This window comes from Heptranchias perlo, chromosome 12 (genome assembly GCF_035084215.1).
Source record: "Heptranchias perlo isolate sHepPer1 chromosome 12, sHepPer1.hap1, whole genome shotgun sequence".
Classification (NCBI taxonomy): Eukaryota; Metazoa; Chordata; class Chondrichthyes; order Hexanchiformes; family Hexanchidae; genus Heptranchias; species Heptranchias perlo.
The window spans coordinates 49,845,940-49,872,899 of record NC_090336.1 but is presented as its reverse complement, the minus strand read 5'-3'; the positions used below and the strand labels follow the sequence as shown (position 1 = coordinate 49,872,899).

Here is a 26,960-nt window from a genome sequence, read left to right as displayed (position 1 = left end):
CTGTAAATGGAGCTTGAGGTTGTTTCCAATTGTCTGCCTCCAAATCAGCCATATCACAAAAAGAGGAGCAACAACTAAAAAGGGGGCTCTTTTGTTAGTTGCCCCAGTGTCATCAAACCAAAAGAAACTAACAAAAGTGCCCCCTTTTTAGAGAGGCACAAGTAATAAAAGACTAAACCATAAAACAAAGGAAATTTATAACTTAAATAATAATATTATTGCCCGTGTCCAGTACACACTCCAGTCCCTGCAGTGCTCACCGGTTGCGGAAGGCCTTGAGCATACCGATGGACAACCAGTGCTGTGCAGCAAGCCTTCAAGCAGAAACACTGTTTTTCAATCAAAAAGTTAATCTTGACACATTTACCTGTTCCCAAGACTGATAACATCTAAATCACAGCTCAGGAATTAGTAGTGCCAGGTTTTCCTGGGGATAATTTGCTCCCCTTCTGCACCTGGTGTTATTAAAAGGAAATCTGAGTGCAAAGTCTTCTGACGATCATTTTCCTGTAAATTACGTTGCTATGTCCTCTTTGGGTGTGGTCTGGTGCAGGGTCCAGAAAAGCTATCAAGGAGGTTCTGGTGCAGTGTTACCTGGGAGCAGAATGGGGGCAAAGGATTAACGTCCATTTTGCTCTGCGATGCAGCCATTTTTCAGGTGTTGTTTGGTAGAAGGTTGGAGGAAGTTAAGTAGAAAGGGCCTATTCTCTCTGGAGTTTAGAAGAATGAGAGGTGATCTCATTGAAACATATAAGATTATTAAGGAGATTGACAGGGTAGATGCTGACAGGTTGTTTCCCCTGGCTAAAGAGTCAAGAATTAGGGGGCATAGTCGCAGGATAAGGGGTCGGCCATTCAAGACATGAGATGAGGAGGAATTTCTTCACGCAGAGGGTTGTGAATCTTTGAAATTCTCTACCTCAGAGGGCTGAGGATGCTGAATCATTGAATATATTCAAGGCTGAGATGGATAGAATTTTGGACTCAAGCGGAATCAAGGGATATGTGGATCGGCGGGAAAGTGGAGTTGAGGTCGAAGATCAGCCATGATCTGATTGAATGGTGGAGCAGGTTCAAGGGGCTGTATGGCCTACTCCTGCTCCTATTTCTTATGTTCTTATGAAAATTGATCCCTTTTTTCTCGTTTGGTCGTATTCTGGATTGCAGTGACCTCCTTGTTTTAAATATGAAACTTTGGATAGTAGCTAATAGGTGATTTTTTTTTTTGGCTGTCTTTGCCAATTACAGCAGATTGCCTGCACTGAGACTTCAGGAACTCATTTATCATACTGACCAACCAACACCATCCAAGTAGTGCTGTGCCTGTACATCCACTGTGTGTTAAAAAATCTGCTTTGCTGTTTTCTGCTCCGTCGCATATTTCCTTCTGACATTTTAATGGTTTCACTTTAATTCAGTATTTGTTGCTAATGCTGTTTACAATGGAGTTAACTGCTCATGAAATGCACTCAAACAGAAATCGAAAGACTTGAATAAATATAAAGACGATACACAATTTGAGTCAAAGCAGAAAATGCTGGAAACACTCAGCAGGTCAGGCAGCATCTGTTTAGAGAGAAACAGAGTTAACATTTCATCAATGACCTTTCATCAGAACTGGAAGATGTTTAGAGATTTACCAGTTTTTAAGCAAGTGCAGAGCCAGGGTAAAAGGCGTAGGTGGGGGGGGGGGGGGGGAAGAACAAAAGGGAAGGTCTGTGGTAGGGTGGAGGGCAGGGGTGATTAAAAGACAAATGGGATCATGGTGCAAGGCAAAATGGGGTGGTAATGGGACAAGTAAAGAAACAAAAGATGGGTCCAGAGGAGGTGTAAATGGTTACAGCAGAACCATTACCAGCATCCGGTGTCTGAGAAAATGGGAGCGGTGATTACGCTCTGAGGTTGTTGAACTTGATATTGAGGCCAGAAGTTTGTAAAGTGCCTCATCAAAAGATGAGGTGCTGTTCCTCGAGCTGATTCAAGTCTGTGATTTACTGATACCCGAAGCACTGCAGTGACGAGCCGAGCAGCTGAATACATTACGCAGCCAAACGCACTCAGCAGTTTGTTTAAACAAAGTGGATTAGGATTTGTTAAGTTAAGATACAACCAGCTTTTATGTACTAAAGGATGAGGCTATAGACTGAGGTGTTCATCACTAATGGAGTTACTTCTGTTTGGTAATCTCAACATTGCTGGTAGCTGTTATGCTTCATAAATTTCTCTTGCATTAGCTCAGCATAATAAAAACAAGCAATACAAATGCATTGCCATTGCATTGATACTTGAGTTTTCTTTACAAAGTGTGGCCATTGGAGGATGATAAGATGAATAATGAGGCGAGGTAAGCGGCCCAAAATTCAATCCTCCTGATGAGGCCGGAGACCCAATTTCTCTTCGTCTGGGGTGTGCGCCCAGACAAATTTGTACCCCATAGGAATTAACAGGGGGATTATTATGTAGCACTATTAGTTTAATGAGTTATTTGGTAGCTCTCACGTTGCATGTTGTTAAGTGACTAGATTGTGTTGAAGGATATATCAAGTCTAAATTGTATTGTATAATGATGTGTGCAGTCTCATGCCAACCAGCAATGCTCCATTAAATGTGTATCTAAAGTGGTTTTGCACAAGTACTTGAGTTGAAAGATTCAAAGAGTTGAAGGCCAGTGGATTGCCAAAGTGCAGACAATTTCTTGTACATTTTCCAGATGGTAGTTACCTTTAAATGTGCATTGGCAGCAACTCCTTCATACGGTACTTATCCTTCCATTGTAGTGCACCACAAAGTCATGTAGTTCCTGCAGAGAATAGAGTGAATGGGTTTGTTAGCAAGTGCTATCTAGCAACAGAGCCAATGCAGAAAAGGCCAACTCATTACTGTCATCCCTATTGTTTGCTTTGATCACTCCATTTAGTCATAAGTATCACTCTTGGCTAACTCTTTTGGAATATCATGACTTACACTGCTACTTTTTTCACTCTTCACAGAAAGGAAGAAAGAACTTGCATTTATATAGTGTCTTTCATAACCTCAGGATGTCCCAAAACGCTTCACAGCCAATAAAGCACTTTTGAAGTACAAACAGAAAATGGTAGAAATACTCAGCAGGTCAGGCAGCATCTGTGGAGAGAGAATCAGAGTTACCGTTTCAGATCGATGACCTTCGTTCGAAAATGGAAGAAGTTTGAGACTTTACAGTACTTTTGAAGGGTAGTCACTGTTGTAATGTAGGGAAATATGGCAGCCAGTTCATGCACAGCAAGATCCCACAAACAGACTGACCGGATGATCTGTTTTAGTGATGTTGGTTGAGGGATAAATATTGGCCAGGACACCAGAAGAACTCTCCTGCTATTTTTCAAATAGTGCCAAGGGATCTTTTACGTTTACCTGAGAGGGCAGAAGGGGCCTCAATTTAACATTTCATCCAAAAGAGGGCAACTCCAACAATTACTTGATACTGCACTGAAGTGTTAGCCTAGATTATCTCCTCAAGTACTGGAGTGGGGCTTGAACCCAAGATCTTCTGACTCAGAGGCGAGAGTGCCAAGGCTGCCACACAGGACTGCAAAATTTGCTGGGTTAAACTAGAAGGAGTGGTTGATTGCCATTTAATCCAAAATATTAAGAATCATAGAATCATAGAAAATTTACAGCACAGAAGGAGGCCATTCGGCCCATCGTGTCCGCACCGGCCGAAAATGAGCCACCCGGCCTAATCCCACTTTCCAGCACTTGGTCTGTAGCCCTGTCGGTCACGGCACTTCAGGTGCATATCCAGGTACTATTTAAATGAGTTGAGGGTTTCTGCCTCTACCACCCTATCAGGCAGTGAGTTCCAGACCCCTATCACCCTCTGGGTGAAAACATTTTTCCTCAGCTCCCCTCTAATACTTCCACCAATTACTTTAAATCTATGCCCCCTGGTTATTGACCTCTCTGCTGAGGGAAATAGGGTCCTTCCTATCCATTCTATCTAGGCCCCTCATAATTTTGTATACCTCAATTAAATCACACCTCAGACTCCTCTGTTCCAAAGAGAACAACCCCAGCCGATCTAATCTTTCCTCATCGCTAAAATTCTCCAGTCCTGGCAGCATCCTCGTAAATCTCCTCTGTACTGTCTCTAGTGCAATTACATCTTTCCTGTAATGTGGTGACCAGAACTGTACACAATGCTCAAGCTGTGGCCAAACTAGTAATTTATACAGTTCGAGCATAACCTCCCTTATCTTATATTCTATGCCTCGGCTAATAAAGGAAAGTATTCCATATGCCTTCTTAACCACCTTGTCTACCTGTCCTGCTACCTTCAGGGATCTGTGGACATGCACTCCAAGGTACCTCACTTCCACTACACCTCTCAGTATCCTTCTATTTATTGTGCACTCCCGTGCCTTGTTGCCCTCCCCAAATGCATGGAAGTTATCAAGTATTAAACATAATGAGCATTTTAAAAAAAATTTACATCGAGTTACAGTGGGTCTACAGCACAGAAACAGGCAATTCATAGAGTTATACAGCACGGATAGAGGCCCTTCGGCCTATCGTGTCAATGCCGGCGTTTATACTCCACATGAGCCTCCTCCCATCCCCCTTCATCTAACCCTATGAGCATAAACTTCTATTCCTTTCTCCTTCGTGTGCTTATCTAGCTTCCCCTTAAATGCATCTATGCTATTTGCCTCAACTACTCTTTGTGGTGGCACGTTCCACATCCTGACCACTCTTTGGGTAAGGAAGTTTCTCCTAAATTCCCTATTGGATTTATTAGTGACTATCTATTGATGACCTCTAGTTTTGGACTCCCCCACAAGTGGAAACGTTTTCTCTATGTTTACCCTATCAAACCCTTTCATTATTTTAAAGACCTCTGTCAGATCAACCTTCAGCCTTCTCTTTTCTACAGACAAGAGTCCCAGCCTGTTCAACCTATCCTGATAAGTATATCACAAAGAATTACAAAGAATGTACAGCATAGAAACAGGCCATTCGGCCCAACAGATCCATGCTGGTGTTTATGTTCCACATGATCCTCCTCCCGCTCTTCTTCATCTAACCCTATTAACATATACTCCTAGTCCCTTCTCCCTCATCTGTTTATCTAGCTTCCCCTTAAATACATCTATGCTATTCGCCTCAACTACTCCTTGTGGTAGCGAATTCGACATTCTTACCACTTTCTGGGTGAAGAAGTTTCTTCTGAATTCCCTATGGATTTGTTAGTGACTATCTTCTATTTATGGCCCCTAATTTTGGTCTCCCCCACAAGTGGAAACATCTTTTCTATGCCTACGCTATCAAACCCTTTCATAATCTTAAAGACCTCTATCAGGTCTCCCCTCAGCCTTCTCTTTTCCAGAGAAAAGACCCCCAGCCTGCTCAATCTTTCCTGATCAGTTTAACATCTCATTTCTGGTATCATCCTTGTGAATCTTTTTTGCACCTTTTCCAATGCCTATATATCCTTTTTATAATATGGAGACCGGAACTATGCACAGTACTCCAAGTGCGGTCTAACCAAGGTTCTATACAAGTTTAATAAAATTTCTCTGCTTTTCAGTTCTCTAGAAATGAACCCCAGTGCTTCGTTTGTTTTTTTTATGGCCTTATTGTCCTGCACCATTACTTTTAGTGATTTGTCTATCTGTACCCCTAGATCCCTTTGCTCCTCTTACCCCATTTAGACTCTAATTATCCAAGCAGTATGTGGCCTCCTTATTCTTCCTACCAAAATGCACCACCTCATACTTATCTATATTGAAATTAATTTGCCAATTACACGCCCATTCTGCAAGTTTATTAATGTCCTCTTGCATTTTAACGCATTCTTCTTATGCATTAACTACACCTCCCAATTTGGTGTCGTCCTCAAATTTTGAAATTGTACTTCCGATTCCTGGGTCCAAATCATTCGTGTGAATTGTGAACAACAGTGGTCCCAGCACCACCATGGGGCACCACTTCCCACTTTTTGCCAGTCAGAGTAGCTACCCTTAACCCCTACTCCCTGTTTTCTGTTTTGTAGCCAGCTTGTTATCCATTCTGCTATCTGTCTCCTGACTCCACATGCTCTGACCTTAGTCAAGAGTCTACAATGCAGTACCTTAGCAAAGGCCTTTTGAAAATCCAAATATATTACATCTACTGTATTACCCCTGCCTACTTTTTCTGTTACTTCTTCAAAGAATTCAATAAGGTTGGTCAAACATGACTTTCCCTTCTCAAATCCGTGCTGACTATTCTTTATTATATTTTCATTTTCTAGATGTTTTTCTATTACATCTTTGAGTAAGGATTCAGTTATCTTTCCGACTACCGACGTTAAGCTAACTGGTCTATAGCTCCCTGCACCTGTGCTATGTCCCTTTTTAAATGTAAGAGTAACATTAGCTGTCTGCCAGTCCTCTGGCACTATTCCCTTTTCGAGTGAATTTTTAAATATATGTATTTAAGCCTCTGCTATCTCTTCCCTAACTTCTTTTAATATGCACGCATACAATCCATCCAGATCAGGCGTTTTATCCTCTCTAAGTTTGATTAGTTTATCAATTATCCCCCCCTTTCTATCTTAAATGTCTACATATCTTTTTTGACCTCTTCTTCTAATGTTATGCCCACCTTGTTAGCCTCCCTGGTAAATAGTGAAGCATCATCACTGTTGCAATGTAATGAAGCTCAGTGGTCTATTTGTATACAATGAGATAAATAACCCGATAATCTGTCTTGGTGGTGTTGGTTGAGGGATAAATCTTGGTCAAGGCTCCAGGAGGACTCCACTGCTCTTCACATAGTTGCATGGGATGTGTTACATTCACAGGTCGGGCCTCAGTTTAACATCACATCTGAAAGATTGAACTTCTGACGGTGCCGCAATTCCTCAGTACTGCACTGAAAAGTTTGCCTAGATTATGTCCTCAAATCTCTGGAGTGGGACTTGCCGTTATACAATGCTTTTCATGTCAAAATAACTCAAGGCTGTCAAAGGATAACTTCCTGTGCTTCTTTGAATAGTACTATGGAATCATTATCACTAGCTCGAATTACAACAACAGATAGCATCCTTTTTGAGCATCACCACTGAAAAATCATATTCAAAATGGAGCACTTCTGCTGTACTGCAGTGTACTGTTAGCTGAAATTCTATGCTCAAGCTCTGGTGTGGTGCTTTAACCCAGTGGGTGAAAAATTCATTTGCACCCCAAAAACCGGTGCGTAGGTAGCGATAGGCCACAGGCATACCGATTTATTGGGCCTCAATCCCCATTATCATTGAACTGGCAAGCTGCGGACACCAATTGGGTGTCCCCTGGCAGCATGCCTGAGAAGAGGCCTCAAAGATCAGGCCACTGCGTAAATGGCAATCGCCCTCAGGTAAGTCCTGAGAGGGGGACGATCAGGAGGGTGGAGACCAGGAGGTGGGTGATCGGGAGAGGGGGTGATCGAGAGGGAGGATAGTGGTAGCCAGGTTTAAGGAGGGCGGCAGATGCGATTGTGGGAGTTGAGGTTGAGATCGGAGGAGGGAGCGGTAGCCGGCAGCATACTCATGGTTTGAATTCTGCATAGTCGCTAATGAATCCAATAGGGAATTCAGGAGAAACTTCTTTACCCAGAGAGTGGTAAGAATATGGATCGTGCTACCACAAGGAGTAATTGAGGTAAATCACATGGATGCAATTAAGGGGAAGCTAGATAAGCATGTGAAGGAGAAAGGAATAGAAAGATATGCTGATAGGGTTAGATGAAGTAGGGAGGGAGGAGGATCGTGTGCAGCATAAATGGTGGCATAGACCAGTTGGGTTGAATGGCCTGTGTCTGTGCTGTAGTTTCGATGTAACTCAATGTAATGTGGAGTCGCACAGAGCACTCCTTTTCCTCCCGGCTCCATATTCAGGTAAGCATTTATAACAAATTTTTTTTTTTGGTGGTGGCTTGCAGCGGTCCCTTTAAGGACCACCCGTTAGAACGTATGTAGACCTGGGTTAGCTGAATGCAGCCGACGTCGGCGCTGCCTCAGGGTAAACCAGTATTGCAGAGGTGGCCTCAAACAGGCGTTAGTCCCTTATTTGCACATGCAAAAGAATATTGCCTGTTTCAGGTGCAGGCCCTGGACGCAGATTTTTTTCTTACAACAATAAGGCGGCAGCTTATAATGAGTGTGCATTTGTTGCCCGCTGTATTGGAAGCTGAGGTGCCCGTTTACTGCCCGAAGAAGGGTGTGATGCCATCGAATTTCTAGGCCATAATCTTCTGACCTAGTGGTGAGTATGCTGACATAGATATTGGAGTGTTAATTTGCTGCACTGGCAGCAGTGATTTTTGCCTCGCAGTGCTATAGAAGCAGCGTTAGCAGTTTGCAAGGGGAAAGCCAGTTGCAATGTGGTGAGTGAACCATTTAGATATTGGGCTCCAAGGACGATGCAAAAGGCTTCCCAATAGGATGATGTCAAACTGCAAAGCTTGCCATCTGTTTATTTTCAACTTTATGGCTTTTTTCTGTTCCTTGGGCATTTGATTTGAGCTTTTGTTTAGTGCTCCTTCTATTCCATCATTTAGATTTGGCCTGGGTTGTCTCATTTCTTTCCAATGTCTTCATCCTTATTTTTATTTTTGTTTTTCATTTCAGGCTCGCTTAGAAAATCTTCCAGCTGCTTGGCAGTGCGATTACTTTCATCCCACTTACAGATTATGTGAAGGGCAGTTTATAGACTATCTCATTAAGACTGAAGTACGCCATTAAGTCATTTCTTCATTCTTTCAGCATGAGTGGACCCTCTTGCTCACGGGGATTTGTTTTTAACTGACCACCCTACTATCATGGCTTATTGAGTGAGGCTAATCAAATGTGTTAACTGCACATCCTAATTAATTCTCCCAATGGTATGGTAGAGCTAAAGTGAACTCTCCAAAGAGCTGCATGTTGCATATTATCTGTTTAACTGCGTGTAAAATTAGAACCAGGTTTTCTGTTTGCCTAATTACCTAAATCCGATCCCACAATGGATACATGACGGAAAGGTAAAGCCCATTTTCATTATACAATGGGATGAATATTTAATGGCAATTATCGCAAAGCAGCAAATAAAAACTTGATCCGAGTGTGATATTTCCTTTTATTCTTCACTTCAAGAATTTAGCTTAATACAGGGCCAGTATACATTCCTGCGGGGCAAGAGCTCTACTTACCAAATAAAACAGCCATGGTCCACAAAAGAGGTGAGAGATAACATAAAATTAAAGGAAAGAGCATACAGAAGTGCAAGAATAGTGTAGATCGGGGACTGGGAATTGTAAAGAACAGCAAAGGAAGACAAACAAGATACTAAGAGCTACAAGAAAGGAATACGAAAAGAAACTTGCGAGGGATATCAAGATCAACACAAAACGTTTTTACAATTATATTAGAAGAAAAAGGGTAGTCCAGGGTAACATGGACCCTTCAGAAACAGATGTGGGTAATACTGCAATTGAAAATAAGGAAATGGCAGACTTGATGATTAATTACTTTGTGTCAGTCTTCACAGTAGAGGAAGAAGACAATATTTATCTGACATTCCAGGGGAACTAATAATGAATCAAACACTGGAACTCACTAAAGTTAACGTAAGCAAGGAAATAGTATTAGGAAAACTAATGGCACTAAAGACTGACAAATCCCCAGGACTTGATGGTTTCCACCTCAGGGTTTTAAAGGAAGTAGGTGAGGAAATTGCAGATGCTTTAGCCATAATCTTACAAAGCTCTCTCGATTCAGGAATTGTCCCCTTAGATTGGAAATTTGCAAATGTAACTCCATTATTTAAGAAAGGTGCGAGAGAGAAACCAGGAAATTATAGACCTGTTAGTCTAACATCTGTTGTGGGGAAGTTGTTGGAATCTATAATTAAGGAAAGTGTGACCGAGCACTTAGAGAAATTTGAGCTGATTAAGGGAGCCATCATGGATTTGTAAAGGGTAGGTCATGCCTAACGAACCTAATTGAATTTTTTGAGGAAGTAACTACAGTAGTATACAGGGGAATGTCTATGGATGTAGTTTATATGGATTTCCAGAAGGCATTTGATAAGGCTCCACATAAAAGACTGTTAGCTAAAATTAATGGAATGGAAGGCAAATTATTGATCTGGTTAGGAAATTGGTTAGGAGGTAGAAGACAGAGAGTAGGGATTATGGGTATGTACTCGAATTGGAAGGAAGTGACTAGTGGTGTCCCACAAGGGTGTGTGCTGGGGCCTCACTATTCACTATATTTATTAATGACTTAGATAAGACGATAGAGAGCCATATATCCAAGTTTGCCAATGACACAAAGATTGGTGGCATTGTAAGTAGTGTAGACGGGAGCATTAAATTACAAAGAGACATTGATAGGTTAAGTGAGTGGGCAAAACTGGCAGATGGATTTCAATGCAAGCGTGAGTTCATCCGTCTTGGACCAAAAAAGGATAGATCCAAGTTTTTTTAAATGGTGAAAAGCTAAGAATAGTGGAGGTCCAAAGAGATTTAGGGGTCCATGAACACAGATCACTAAAATGTAGTGGTACAAAAAGTAAACAAAAAGGCTAATGGAATGTTAACCTTTATAACTAGAGGCTGAGAATATAAAGGGGAGCAAGTTTTTCTACAGCTGTGCAAAGCCCTGGTTAGACCACATCTGGAGTACTGTGTACAGTTCTGGCACCACACCTTAGAAAGGATATATTGGCATTGGAAGGAATGCCGCGTAGATCCACCAGAATATTACCGAGGCTCCAAGGGTTAAAAATATGAGGAGAGATTACATAAACTGGGCTTGTTTTCCCTGGAATATAGAAAGTCAAGGGGTGATTTGATTGAGGTTTTTAGGATTTGAAAGGAATTGATAGGGTAGATAGAGAGAAACGTTTTCCGCTGGTGGGGGAGTCTAGGACGAGGGGTCATAACCTTAAAATCAGAGCCAGGCCATTCAGGAGAGAAGCTAGGAAACACTTTTTCACGCAAAGGGTGGTAGAAGCGTGAAACTCTCTCCCATAAAAAGCAGTACATGCTAGCTCAATTAATCATTTAAAATCTGAGACCGATAGATTTTTTCTAGCCAAGGGTATTGAGGGTTATTGGGCGAAGGCGGGTAAATGGAGTTAGGTTCCAGATCAGCCATGATCTTATTGAATGGCGGAATAGGTTCGAGGGCCTGTTCCTGTTCCTATGTTCCTATATGTTGGGACCATTTGACAGCGACCATGAAAAATTAAAATTATCGTGAGAGCAAGCTCAGTTAATAGTTTTGGAGTAGAAATTTGTTGGCATCTGGTAAAACAGGCACAATGAGGTCCAATTTCTATTCTTACTCTTAGCAGTCATGTTCAAGTTTTTTGTCTTTGTGGGCCACACACAGGTGTATACTAGGAAGCATTGAGTGCCACGTATAAAATTTCAATCCATGATCTAATTAATTTGCATATACATTAAGTTGTTGATACTAATCAATCTAGGTTTCCTGATTTAGGATCTATTCACCAATGAGTGCAGCAGTGGGACAAACAACCCTTTCCAAACCTCCAGGCCCACAAAAATTCAAATAGGCCAAAAAAGTGAATTAAAAAATAAGTGCAAGTCGGACTGAGTTGCCTCGTCTTGGAGACCTGGGTTATCAGGGTGTGAGGACTGGATATGGCACCATGGCTGCAGTTTGGATTGTCCTACTTTAAACTGTCAATATAACCAAGGATTTTTGTTTCCCTCCCTATGTTCCAAAACACTAACTTCCACTTCATTTCTGGAATTCCACTGATAAGAAAAGCTGCTCAGCCAGTAACCGTTTGGTGCTGAAACTCATGTACTGTTATTATTATTTACAAAAGTAAAAGATCTAGAAATTTTTCAGTTTCTTTGAGTTACTGAATATAAAGTCCCCTCATTTAGAACTTTGCAAACAATTTCATACCATAGGAAGGCAGTTAAGAGTGCTGATACTGTTTTGTGGCAAATATGTTTGTCCAGCTTAATGTGAGCATCAATTCTTTATGGACCACTGACTAGGCCGCTCACTGCTCATTTGTACCTCGAAATTGCAAACGGGGCCCCATGTACATCATAAGACTCCGATTTGCATAATTTAATGAGCCTCCCGCCTTTTATTTTTGGTTTCAGGCTCTCTTAGAAAATCTTTTAGCCGCTTGACAGTGCGATTACTTTCATCCCACTTACAGATTATGTTAAGAGCTGTTTATAGATTAGCTCATTAAGACTGAAGTTGGCCATGAAGTCATTTCTTTCAGCATGAGTGGACCCTCTTACTCACGGGGCTTTGTTTTCACTGATCACCCTATCTTTCATGGCTTATTGAATGAGGCTAAACGAGCTTGATGGAGTTAGGATACAGTTCAGCCATAATCTCATTGAATGGCAGAACAGGCTCGAGGGGCTGAATGGCCTATTCCTGTTCCTATGATCCATGGTCCATCAGTTTCATTTCTCACAAATAAGAAATCGGATCCTTGTAAACGGTCGGAGGTGAGAACGATTTCATTACTGAGTATTAGAAGCCTCGTGAATTCTGTTCTGTTTTGCAGTACTTGCAACATCAGAAAAAATCTATTACTATTGTTAGCAGTCTAATATTCTTTGAAATTTAGGATCTCGACTGGACTGGACATATTCGCTTAGGTTCAGCGTCACCGGTCTCTAATAAGTGGACTTCACATCCCTTAAGATCAGGAGTTTACCTTTCCTGCCCACTATCCGATAACCTGTTACGTCATTCCACGCATTATTCCTCACTGGATTATATATTTTTTCCTTCTCATTTCTGATTCATATTAATATACGTATCCGCCTCTAATTTTGCAGCTTTGAAGAAGAGACCATAGCTGAAATGTTAATTTGCCTCGTTTCTCCCCGACATTGGTGGCCATGCCTCCAGCCGTCGAGGCTCTAGGCTTTTGGCTCTTGAATTCTCTCCCTGAACCTCTCTGTCTCTTCAACTCTCGCCTCTTTACAACCTTCTTAAAACCTATCTATTTGACCAAGCTGTTAGTCATCCCTCCTTCTTAGGCTTGGTGTCAATTTTTGTCTGATTATGCTTCTCTGAAGCTCCTTGGGACGTTTTACTGTGTGAAAGGCGCTATAAAAATGTAAGTCACTGTCTTGTTGTCGTGTCTGTTCTGACTACGGATGTTGACTGACTCCTTTGTGTTTTTGGTATTTTCTGTTTTTCTATCAGATTTCCAACATCTGCAGTGTTTTTTTACTTGATTTCCTTCACTCAGTGTACAGTTGAAGAAGGCAACTTGAATAAAATTAATACGTCTGCTTAATGCATAGTGCCTGTTAGAGTACATGCCTAACTACTAAATGTAATAACAGCTACATGCGACTGAATCTGATATCCATCCACACCTTGTGGCCTGAAGCTAAATCTCTGGCCTCAAGCCAACAGTTTCTATATACTGGTAATACGTGGAGAGAATTCAAAGAAGTAGAATTGCTCAACTCTGAACATGTGGAATCATAGCAGCTTTCAATCTCCAGTCTAATGACACTTCTTAGGTTGTCCTGCAAACTGCCAACCACACCCTGAATAGAAACCCTCTCTTGGCAACTTCTGCAAATGTCTGTTTTCCATGATAACGGAGGAGGGAGGCTCAAAAGTTAAACAAGTTTCAGACATCAGACTGCTTAAAAAAGCACTCTTTGCCCTTGTATTGTTTACCTATCAATCTCCTCCAGCTGAATGATCATCCAGTAACACTTAATGTCTTACTCTCTGGCATTTTCCTTGAGTCCGAGTTAATAATGACTTGTCTTGTGAAAGTATTCCTTTTACAAATTACATTTGCAAACTCATTATATTAGTCGGGCAATATCTTAGAAACTTAGAACAGTTTCTGTGACTATGTTCTACTTTTGCACCTTGGTGAAGAAGAGTTATCTCAGTTTGAAAGCAAAAAGTAATGACTTGAGTTACTTTAATATGTTAGTCCTGTAAATGAAGCAACTTTCTTCTTTCAAAATCCTGGAGCTGTGGAGACTACGGGCTCAATTTTCGGACCCCCGAGTGGGTGCGTTCGTGGCGGGGGCGCTGCAAAAATCAGGGATTCCCGGGGCGGGTCTGGAGCCTGGCTCTAACCCGCCCACTTCTGTGTTCCCCAGTGACACGCTGACTGCACGCGCAGCCCCCGCATGTGGGAATCCCGCCGGCAATTAAAGCCTGTGGGATGCCACTTAAAGTAATTAACCAGGTACTTCAGGTCGTTTACAGACCTGATTGACCTGATATTTTGGGAAGAGTGGGATTTTCAAGCCAACGGAGACTGTTTCCCGTACTGGGAGAAACACTCCCAGTTGAAATGGACGTGTTGCAGCTATCAGCCTGTGGCAGCTGCAAAGGTCCATTTGACAGGTGGGAGGGGGGAGACCCTCACTCATTGCAGGAGGCCACTCTGTCACTTTGGACAAAGTTTGGCCTCTACCACCCTCCTCCTAACAATAAAATTCACAAACTTGCATACTTACCCCGGTGTCCAGACACAGGTACCTACCTTGTGGAACCTCTCAAATGTACATCTTCCGGATGGGGGCTGCCGTAGCTGCAGTCATGACCTCCTCGAAGAGCGAACAGCATCACCAGACTCGCCGGCCACGCTGTCCACCTCTGACACGTGGAGCTCCACAACACAGTGCTGTAACTCATCCACCTGCACAGCAAGAGGGAGGGCAATGGCAGAGAGAGATGCGTCACAGAGGGCACTACCCTTGCCACAGAGTCTACAGACCGACACTCAGCTACCTGGACCTCTCTGAGCAGCAGGGCACACGGAGGCTCAGAGTCACTCGACATGTAGTCGTGGACATCTGCAGCCTCCTTTATGCCGAGCTGCTCCCGGCTGGCCCGAGCACCACCACCTTACCTGTCGCTGTCAAAGTCACCATTGCCCTCAACAACTTCTCCTTCGCATCTTTCCAGGGTGCCACTGGGGACATCGCCGACGTCTCTCAGTCGTCTGCACAAAAGAGCCCTACAAATACACCTTCACCCACTCTGCAGTGACACAATGGGTGACATCAGTTGTGGGTCTTCATAGTGATCCTCAGGAAAGGACATTATTGCACAAACCAGACAAGATTCGCAAAGACATGGCAGTAGTGGTGCCAATATAATATGTAATGTGAGTTGATCAGAAATTAAATATAAGGAAAAACCATGACAAACCCTCAAACACCCTTGTGCATCCCCTTCATGCTCACGACACGTTTGCCTTACGCTGCCTACTGCACATATGTGATGCATGCCCTGTGGCTGCAGCACAGGTAGTGGCAGGTTGAGTGAGGCTGACCGTGAAAGAGATGCATGAGAGGGCGAGTATGAGACGGAGCCATGAGATTGTATGAGGATTGGGTTGAGTGGTAGTGGTGGGATGAGTACTACTGGCGAGGTGAGTAAGTGCAGGTAAGATGAGGATGAGCTTTGAGGGGTGTGAGGAGTGATGTGATAGAGTAGTGTTGGCAGTGCAGAAGGAGATGTGGGGTGGGGGCGGTGATGTGGCAGAGAGAGTGTAGGGGAATGAGTAAGTGTACTCACTTTGGCTGACCTACTTAGGTCATTGCAGCGCCTCCTGCAATGTATGCAGGTGCTTGATATGTTGGTGATGCTGGTAACCTCCTCTGCCACCTCGAGCCAGGCCTTCTTGGTGGCAGAGACAGGCCGCTTCCTCCCGCCCGCCGGGGAGAAGATCTCTGTCCCCCCCCTCTTCCTCACCCCATCCAATAAGACCTGGAATGAGGCATCATTAAACTGGGAGCAGCCTTCCCCCTGGACTGCTCCATGCTGTAATTTTCCTATTTCCTGCAGCATCTGTCAGTGGAGGACTGCCCCTTTAAGTAGGGCTCCTCCAGCTGACAGACTATGCTGTGCATGCGCAGTCCGCCTGCTGCGCAGCTTTCCAGCGCGAAACCCGGAAGCAAAGGTAAGTACCTTCAATCAAGCTGTGATTGCGTGCGGAGCACCCCGATTTCACTGGGCGCGTTACCCACACGCCCAATCGACCCCCCGCTGCCAACCCGCCCTCCATGTTTAAATCTCAATATTCTCAAGTACTGGTAATTTTCTAGCTTCTCACAAATCTCTAAACTGTAGATTAACAAAAATAAAATCTATCCATAGTATGACTGAAGGTGGTCATTCTGTTCAGGTGATGAAGGGCCACTGTCACATGCAGCCTGTGAGTACTGGCCCTGAGACCCAGAGTGCTCAAACACCATCTTGATCTTGGTTGTGTCATCTTTTCACAAGTAATTTCCTAATATCTCCTTATGTGGCTCGGTGTCAAAATTTGTTTGATAACATGTCTGTAACTAGTACACTTTAGCAATCTCTAGGAGAAGAATAGTTGATCTGATAGGCTCAATAATAGCTGTCCACTATACATTGCTTTAACACTTAAAAAGCTTTTTGTACAAGCTTTTACACTCCACCTCCAATACAGATCCATGTCAACAAAGTAGAGTCAGTTTCTGAGTATGCAGTGGCGGTAACTTGACAACCACTAGCATGTATCAGAAAATTACTCACCCACAATATCTCAGTACGCACTAGCACTGACAAGGCATCTCACCACTTGCGTATACTTGGAAAATGAATCCAGTGTCATCTTAGGTTTTATTAATGGACTTATGGTTTACAATGCAGAGCAATGACTTCTGAAAGTGAGTGGTTCTGTTTAATTCAATACCAGTAGATGTTCCTTGGGGTTGCTCATGGGTGACCTGGAGGGCAGTGCAGATGCATTGTGTTGGGGACCTGTGGCAGGCATCATTGTTGGCACCATTGTTCTTAATATATATAAATGACCTGGACTTGGGTAGAGGAAATATGAGGGCAACACAAAAATGCAGTGTTTAGTTAACTGTGAAGAGAACCGCTTGCAACTTCAGGAGGTTAGTAGATTGAGCAAAAAAATGTTAGATGATAGCCCTGATTTTAACTCCGGGTCTGTTGTGGTTGGACAGTGAGCGGGAGAGCATGGATCGGCTGCTGACTTTGGATGATCTGACAAAGGCCATCCGGTCCTTCGAGAAGAGCAGAACTCTTGGAAGCGATGGCTTACCGGTTGAGTTATATTCGGTTCTATGGGACTGGATCGGCCCAGACCTGCTAAAAGTGTACGGGGTATGCTTCAGGCAGGCAGCATGCCAGAGTCCATGATGAAAGGAATCAACACCCTCATCTACAGGTGGAAGGGGGGAGAGGGACGAAATCAGAAATTGGCGACCCATTTCCTTGCTAAATATCAACTACAAGATTCTGTCTAAGGTCATCGCCAACAGGCTTAAATCTGCTCTGGAGCTAGTGATCTACACCAACCAGACCTATACTGTACCCGGCAGGAAGATCGCTGATAGCCTTGAGCTGATCAGGGATATGATCGCCTACGTGCAGGACGGTGGAGTGAACACCTACCTCATCAGCTTGGACCAGGAGAAGCCTTCGACTGAATAGCCCACATGTACGTGATAGACGTGCTCTCCAAAATGGGGTTTGGGGAGGGAATCCACGATTGGATCTGGCTGCTCTACGTGAACATCCGTAGCGCAGTCCTAATCAATGGGTGGGAGTCGGAGAGCTTTCTGATCAGATCTGGAGTCAGGCAGGGCTGTCCTCTCTCTTTGGTCTTGTTCGTGTGTTGCATCGAGCCATTTGCCGCGGCCATCAGGAAGGACACATGTATCAGGGTGGGTGACGATCCAAGGCAGCGGTGACTCTCAGGTTAAGGCTTCCCTGTACATGGACAACGTCATCGTCCACTGCTCTGACCAGCGTTCGGTCCACAAACTAATGGGCATCTGCAACCATTTTGAGCTGGCCTCGGGGGCCAGAGTGAACCGTAGTAAGAGCAAGGCCATGTTCTTTGGCACTTAGAGATGCGATTCTTTGTCCCCCTTCACCATCAGGTCCAACTACCTGAAGGTGCTGGGGATCTGATTCGGGGGGCCCCAGGCCTCCACCAAGAACTGGGAGGAATGGGTCGCTAAGGCCAAACAGAAGCTTGGTATGCGGGGGGAGGGGATGTTCCCTCTCCATGGCCGGCAGGAACTTGGTGATAAGGTGTGAGGTGCTTGCGGTGTTGCTCTACGTGGCTGAGATCTGGCCCATTCCCCACCGTCACAGTTACCCGAGCTATCTTCCATTTTGTCTGGAGGTCTAAGGCAGAACGCATCCGCGGGGACACCCTGTACAAGCCCTCAGACAAAGCGGGGAAGAGCCTCCCCAATGCCGCTCTGATCCTGATGGCCACCTTTGTGTGTGGCTGCCTCAGGATGTGTGTAGAGCCCCAGTACGCAAACACCAAGTGTCACTTCATGCTGAGTTTCTACCTGTCCAACACACTGAGAAGACTGAGTCAGGCCACGCTGGTCGAGTAGACGCAGGATGTCCTGTCCAGCTGGACGACACCCCACTACCTGTCCCAGGTGGAGAAGTTCCTGAGGAGGAATCCCTTCGACCATAAGGCCGTCAGACAGTGGTCCTGCAGGGAAAGGAGAGGGTGGATCCGATCGGGCAGTTCCCCGACCAGACGGTCGATGCCATTTGGCAGAATGTCTCGTTGCTGGAACTGACCAACAGGCACCAGGATGTATGGTGGTGAGAAGAGCCCTCCCAGTGCCAACTTTCCTGCACGCACGGAATCTCAGCTCAACCTCGAGCTGCTCTCGAGGCTGCGGGGGAGACGAGACCGCCATCCACCTCCTGATGGACAGCCCCTTCATGCAGAAGGTGTGGAGAGAGATGCATTGGTATCTGTCCCGGTTCATCCCCAACAGCTCGGTAACACAGGATGCTGTGCTCTACGGGCTGTTCACCGGGACGCACATCGAGACAGATATCAGCTGCTGCTGCCATCAACTTGGCGAAGGAGACCCTTTAGTCCACCCGAAACCTGCTGATCTTCCAGCTGAAGGAGCTGCCCAAGAACAAGTGTTGCCAACTGGCACACTCCAAGGTCCAGGAGTACGTGCTGCGGGATGCACTGAAACGAGGTTCAGCCTACACAAAGGCCCCATGGGGAAAGGCCATCCCATCTTGTATTGAACAGAATGTATTAGAAGATTTATATTGTCTTTTGTTTTGTAATAATGGGATCGTAGTGTGTACGATCTGTATTGTATTGTTTTGAATTATAATTGTGATATTTATATGAAATAAAGTATATTTTGAAATTTAAAACAAAGTGAGTGGGTGAGTTTTCATTTCAATTTAAAACTCACCCACTTCAGCCAAAAACAGATCTGGGGTATTTTTACTCCCGGGCCTCATTATAATCTCACCAGTGAATTTCCCACCGAATCGGCTGACCCGAAGGGAAACATGCCCACTTCCGGGGAACAATTTCCGGCGGTTCAGCCAGCTACCTATTTAAAGTGAGAATGCACCATTTAAAAGGCGTAGCAAGGATGAGTACCGCTCTTGATTTATCCCTCTCTCTACAGCACATGGCAGCCGTCGTGCTGGCCAGCTGCCAGGCAGGAAACGGAATAAAAAGATGCGCCTTCCCAGGATTTCCGGGCGTGGACAGTAGCAAGTGGCATTCGGACAATAATTTGATGGTCCTGTATTATTCAGTGTTTTTAATCGCAATTATGCAAATTCTTAGCCGAGTTAATTTTATTTTTCAAGAAGTTGCACCACAGAGTGTCGTGTGAAACATTTAAAAAAGTATATTATGAAACCTTGACATATGAAGCTATTTTGAAAATGATTAAAGGAACTGTAATTCTCTTTTTTTAGGAATGAACACAAGTATCAGTGACATTATCAAAGAACAACCATTGAAGCCATCCAGAAGAAGCTTGCCCTGTTTGGCTCAGAGCAAAACACTACCCATCAATCTGAACAGACATTCTTTGCAGCATCCGTCCAATCAGGAGACAACATGTGCAGGACCATCTTCCACAAATGTATCTTATGAGAAAGGTCAGCTGATCCACAAAATACTTCCCATTATTAATGAAGCTTCTAAATCCAAATTACTATTTGATATAACATTACATAGTTAAGATGTGGAGATGCCGGTGATGGACTGGGGTTGACAATTGTAAACAATTTTACAACACCAAGTTATAGTCCAACGATTTTATTTGAAATTTACAAGCTTTCGGAGGCTTCCTCCTTCCTCAGGTAAATGTCAGGAACTCCTCAAAGCCTACGCATTTATAAATCACAGAACAATACATGGTGATTACAGATAGTCTTTGCAACTGCCCGTTGCCAAGGCAATCACCGTGTTCAGACAGAGAGGTGTCCGAAAGCTTGTAAATTTCAAATAAAATCGTTGGACTATAACTTGGTGTTGTAAAATTGTTTACAATTACATAGTTAAGGCAATGATATTAGTACAGTACTGAGGTGTTGCTATGCTTTTTGGTACATTTAACCAAATTAAAAAACTTGCATTTATATAGTGTCTTTCCTATCATCAGGGCATTCCAAACTGCTTCACAACCAACAACAATACTTTTAAGTATAGTCATTGATCTTTTGTAGGTAATTAATGCATTCATGTGGATATTAGTTCCCATTGTATGAATGTATCTTAAGGACACATCCCTCTTGATCTTTATGAAACATAAGGGCTGATTTTGGTCAATAAGGGTATTGACCTGAACCAGTCGACCTCCCTCCCTGAAGATCCATCTGCAACCTGCAACAAAGGGCACTCAAATTTCCCAGTCCGCAATCATCATGCTGTCTGCATATTCCAGATCCTTCTATCTGAGTGCAGCTGAGCACAAGGCCAAATGGAACTTCTTCTAGGCCAAATGGAACTTCTTCTAGGCCAAATGGAACTTCTTCTAGGCCTTAATGGTCGGTGATTGTACAGGAAAATGAGGCAGGCTGTACAGTTATGGCCCTCATGTTCCACCTGCATGTTTGCACTTCATGTAGGTGCAAAATCTCTGCCCTCCCTTGGGGGAAACCCTGGTAATCCCAAGAGAACAAAAAAGGGGCCGAGACCTGGGGCCTAATTTCCTGAGGGCTTCTCCCACTCTGCTAGCAGCAGTGCCTGGGAAATTCATGCCCCATTCCGGGAGACGCCACGGGCTATCTGGGATGTTAGGCAACCCTAATGGGGAGCTGTGGTGGGGTGTGTGGCCTGTTTTAATGCCTTGAAAGAGTGTAGAATGTAATTGAGCCGAGTTCAGAGAGGGAACAGAAAAGGAAGGAGTAATAAATAAAAAGAAAGAGAAAATTAATTTAATCAATTCTAAAAATTCCAGGAAGATTAAGCATTACTTGTTATAGTCTACAACATAGGATCGAAGACACACCTTATACCATAGATTGTATGTAATTTTCTATCATTGAATATTTTTGACAGTTTTGTGAAAGGGATGTCATTAAAGGAATCAGAATCATAGAAAGGTTACAGCATGGAAGGAGGCCATTCGGTCCATCGAGTCCGTGCTGGCTCTATGCAAGAGCAATCCAGTTAGTCCCACTTCTCCGCCCTTTCCCCGTAGCCCTGCAAACTTTTTCCTTTCAAGTACTTATCCAGTTCCCTTTTGAAGGCCATGATTGAATCTGCCTCCACCATCCCCTCGGGCAGTGCATTCCAGATCTTAACCACTCGCTGTGTTAAAAAAAAGTTTTTCCTCATGTCACCTTTGGTTCTTTTGCCAATCACCTTAAATCTATGTCCTCTGGTCCTTGACCCTTCTGTCAATGGGAACAGTTTCTCTCTATCTACTCTGTCTAGACCCTTCATGATTTTGAATACCTCTATCGCAACCGTCTCTGTTCCAAGGAGAACAACCCGAGCTTCCCCAGTCTATCCTTGTAACTAAAGTCCGTCATCCCTGGAATCATTCGAGTAAAACTCTTTTGCACCCTTTCTAAGGCCTTCACAGCTTTCCAGAAGAGCGGTGCCCAGAACTGGACACAATACTCCAGTTGTGGCCGAACCAATGTTTTATAAAGGTTCATCATAACTTCCATACTTTTGTACTCTATGCCTCTATTTATAAAGCCCAGGATCCCATATGCTTTTTTAATCGCTTTCTTAACCTGCCCTGCCACCTTCAAAGATTTGGGCACATATACCCCCAGATCTCTCTGTTCCTGTACCTCTTTTAGAATTGTGCCCTCTAGTTTATATTGCCTCACCTCATTCCTGTTACCGAAATGTATCACTTCAATTTTTCTGCGTTAAATTTCATCTGCCACGTGTCCGCCCATTCCACCAGCCTGTATATATCCTCTTGAAGTCTATCACTATCCTCCTCGTTGTTTATTACCCTTCCAAGTTTTGTGTCATCTGCAAATTTTGAAATTGTGCCCTGTACACCCAAGTCTAAGTCATTAATATATATCAAGAAAAGCAGTGGTGCCAGCACTGACCCCTGGGGAACACCACTGTACACCTCCCTCCAGTCCGAAAAACAATCATTCACCGCTACTCTCTGTTTCCTGTCCCTTAGCCAATTCTGTATCCATGTTGGTACTGCCCCCCCTTTATTCCATGGGTCTCAATCTTGATGATAAGCCTACCATGCGGCTCTTTATCAAACGCCTTTTGAAAGTCCATATACACCACATCAGCTGCATTGCCCTCATCTACCCTCTCTGTTACCTCATCAAGAAACTCTATCAGGTTAGTTAAACACGATTTGCCTTTAACAAATCCATACTGGCTTTGCCTAATCAATCCACACTCATCCAAATGACTGTTAATTCTGTCCTGGATTATCGTTTCTAAAAGTTTCCCACCACTGAGGTTAAACTTACTGGCCAATAGTTGCTGGGTTTATCCTTACACCCTTTTTTGAACAAGGATGTAACATTTGCAATTCTCCAGTCCTCTGGTACCACCCCCGTATCTAAGGATGTTTGGAAAATTATGGCCAGTACCTCGGCAATTTCCACCCTTACTTCCCTCAGAAACCTAGGATGCATCCCATCCAGACCTGGTGACCGGGTGAAGCCCAATTGCCACAGTTTGAGCAGTGTTTCATGAGTCACAGCTTTAGAACATGAAGATCCTGTTTAACATCATCTCTTGTTGTGTACAAATTACTCCAGCAAGCAGATGCATCGTTTATTGTTCAAATATGCAATCATGCTAATGGTTTGCCCCAGCATCTCATAAAAATTAATGCGTGATGATATATCAGGATTACCTCTAATCAATGGAAATTTGATCAAAATCATATCATCCAAGCCTGAAGCAAAGAACTATTGCTATTAGAAAATGAGTTTGAACAATTACTAATGCTTCCAACATTGTTTTCCTCATTAGCACGCAGAATACAATGGTAATACTTCTGGGCAATATATTTGTTAATTGGTAATTTCCTACCAGAAATAGTCTACAACAAGGTAGGGATTAAATTAGTTGCATATAATTATCAGTTAATTTTTTTTTCAAAGTTTTCAGCAGTGCTGTTGTCCTGTTTTACCTGAGGCACAATCGCTGGAACTTTCAACTTCAGCGGATTGTAAAACGTAGAATTACATGGAATGTACAGCACAGAAACAGGCCATTCGGCCCAACAGGTCTGTGCCGGTGTTTATGCTCCACACGAGCCTCCTTCCTCCCTATTTCATCTAACCCTATCAGCATAACCTTCTGTTCCTTTCTCCCTCATGAGTTTATCTAGCTTCCCCTTAAATGCATCTATGCTATTCGTCTCAACTACTCCTTGTGTTAGTGAGTTCCACATTCTAACCACTCTCTGGGTAAAGAAGTTTCTCCTTAATTCCCTATTGGATTTATCAATGACTATCTTATATTTACGGCCCCTAGTTCTGGCCTCCCCCGCAAGTGGAAACATCTCCTCTAAATCTACCCTATCAAATGCTTTCATAATCTTAAAGGCTTCTCAGTTCTGGTATCTACCTAGTAAATCTTTTCTGGACCTTCTTCAGTGCCTCTATGTATTTTTTATAATATGGAGACCAGAAATGTTCACAGTACTCCAAGTGTGATCTAACCAAGGTTCTATACAAGTTTAACATAACTTCTCTGATTTTTCCAATCTATCCCTCCAGAAATGAACCCCAGTGCTTGGTTTGCTTTTTTTTTATTGCCTTATTAATCTGTGTCGCTACTTTTAGTGATCTATGTATCTGTACCCCCAGATCCCTCTGCTCCTCTGCCCCATATAGACTTTTATTATCCAAGCAGTAGGTGGTCCCTTTATTCTTCCTACCAAAATGTAATACCTCACACTTATCTATTATGAAATTAATTTGCCAATTACACGCCCATTTTGCAAGTTTATTAATGTCTTCCTGCATTTTGTCACAATCCTCCTCGGTTCTAACTATACCCCCCAATTTGGTGTTATCCACAAATTTTGAAATTGTACTTACGATTCCTGAGTCCAAGTCGTTGATGTAAATAGTGAACAACAGTGGTCCCAGCAACGATCCTTGTGGAACACCACTTCCCACCTTTTGCCACTCTGAGTAACTACTTTAACCTCTACTCTCTATTTTCTGTTTTGTAGCCAACTTGCTATCCATTCTGCTACTTATCCCCTGACTCCACATACTCTGACCTTAGTCATGAGTCTACCATGCGACAACTTTTGATAATTCAAATATATTATTTCGACTGCATTACCCTTGTCATTTTTTTATTCATCATGGGATGTGGGCGTCGCTGGCGAGGCCGGCATTTATTGCCCATCCCTAATTGCCCTTGAGAAGGTGGTGTTGAGCCGCCTTCTTGAACCACTGCAGTCCGTGTGGTGAAGGTTCTCCCACAGTGCTGTTAGGAAGGGAGTTCCAGGATTTTGACCCAGCGACGATGAAGGAACGGCGGTATATTTCCAAGTCGGGATGGTGTGTGATTTGGAGGGGAATGTGCAGGTGGTGTTGTTCCCATGTACCTGCTGCTCTTGTCCTTCTAGGTGGTAGAGGTCGCGGGTTTGGGAGGTGCTGTCGAAGAAGCCTTGGTGAGTTGCTGCAGTGCATCCTGTGGATGGTACACACTGCAGCCACAGTGTGCCGGTGGTGAGGGGAGTGAATGTTTAGGGTGGTGGATGGGGTGCCAATCAAGCGGGCTGCTTTGTCCTGGATGGTGTCGAGCTTCGTGAGTGTTGTTGCAGCTGCACTCATCCAGGCAAGTGGAGAGTATTCCATCACACTCCTGATTTGTGCCTTGTAGATGGTGGAAAAGCTTTGGGGAGTCAGGAGGTAAGTCACTTGCCACAGAATACCCAGCCTCTGACCTGCTCTTGTAGCCACAGTATTTATATGGCTGGTCCAGTTAAGTTTCTGGTCAATGGTGACCCCCAGGATGTTGATGGTGGGGGATTCGGCGATGGTAATGCCGTTGAATGTCAAGGGGAGGTGGTTAGACTCTCTCTTGTTGGAGATGGTCATTGCCTGGCACTTGTCTGGCGCGAATGTTACTTGCCACTTATCAGCCCAAACTTGGATGTTGTCCTGGTCTTGCTGCATGCGGGCTCGGACTGCTTCATTATTTGGTTATTAGGGCTCCTTGGTGCCACACTCGGTCAAATGCTGCCTTGATTTCAAGGGCAGTCACTCTCACCTCCCCTCTGGAATTCAGCTCTTCTGTCCATGTTTGGACCAAGGCTGTAATGAGGTCTGGAGACGAGTGGTCCTGGCGGAACCCAAACTGAGCATCGGTGAGCAAGTGTCGCTTGATAGCACTGTCGATGACACCTTCCATCACTTTGCTGATGATTGAGAGTAGACTGATGGGGCGGTAATTAGCCGGATTGGATTTGTCACTCGTACACCCCAGCTGAAGTTGAAAGTTCTGCCCAGTGTAAATGCTTATTCTGGAGTGCCAACAGATCAAGGCCCCATTTTCCACGACAGATGCTTCCAATTAAAGATGTTCACCACAAAAAAAACTAGTTAATGTTTGTAACCAAATGTCAGGATTGAAGACATTTTAACGAACTGAATGCATCAAACTTGTGATATCGTCCCTCCCATTGTTTATTTTCTATTTGCATGATATTGATTTTTTTTTTGGTGGGGGATCATTCAGGTAAAGAATGTTGATAAATTTTAAATAATCAGTTTTTCAAACCGTGGGGTAGATCTTCAACTGGCTGCCGTGACGTAAAACGCAAATTGCGGATCGACCGCCTGTGATAGAAGCCGCCTGATTTTCTTTTCAATTGATTTTGATGAAAAGGAAAATGAGGCGGTTTCTATAGTGGGGGTGGGGGGCAGATTTGCAATGTCTGTTTTGTGCCCGGGCGGTGGTTGAAAATCTCCTCTTGTGAATGTTCATTGTACATGTTCCACTGCTGGTTAACAAGTTCAAATTCAGCTTTTCTTCAGGTTTTACAGACCAGTTTTACTCCGCCGTCTAAGACTCTGGACAAAGTGCTGCACGATATTATGTATATTAATGATGATTTGATCATACAATCTTCTAATTGAGAGCAATATTACCAGATAAAACTATTTTGTCACTTGCTATTGAACTGTCCAAGATCTGATGTAATTTTTCAGGTGAAGCTTGCTGTCTGGGTAACTGTTTGCATTAGTGAGTGAGTGCAGAAAATAACCTGTCAAACTGAAACTATTTTCAATTATTTCTTTTGTCAACTAATGCACTGGAGGATCAAAAATAACCATTTCAAAGCTGGTACTGCAGGACCCCAAAACACTTAACTGTGATTACCAGAATTAATATTCTATTACTACCGAGTACATCTTAAACCTGCCTTCAAACATCAACCAATGCAATTATTAAGTGCTGCCTTTTTAAGTTGAATCTGTTTTTGTACAACGCAATCATGGCTGGGGCTGACTCATGAAGACTGATTGAAACCACTAAATGTAAGGAATCCATTAAATATCATTCATCCAGCAAGTTTCTTTTTCATTTGTTCTTGAGGTATTTGTGACACCAGCAAGGCAGAGTCAACCATGCCCGTCCCTAGTTGCCCTGGTATTCAGAGTCAACCACATGGGATATGTGTCACATATA

General features: G+C 43.6%; 1 protein-coding gene across 1 annotated transcript in view; it reads left to right on the top strand.

Annotated features, from left to right (window-relative positions):
• ano3 (anoctamin 3) overlaps positions 1-26,960 on the top strand; it is a 415,131-nt gene that overhangs the window by 195,387 nt on the left and 192,784 nt on the right. The window contains exon 3 of the mRNA XM_067994093.1: positions 19,766-19,951. Within this exon, the coding sequence (XP_067850194.1) occupies positions 19,766-19,951 (186 nt within the window). The remainder of the gene's footprint in view (positions 1-19,765; positions 19,952-26,960) is intronic.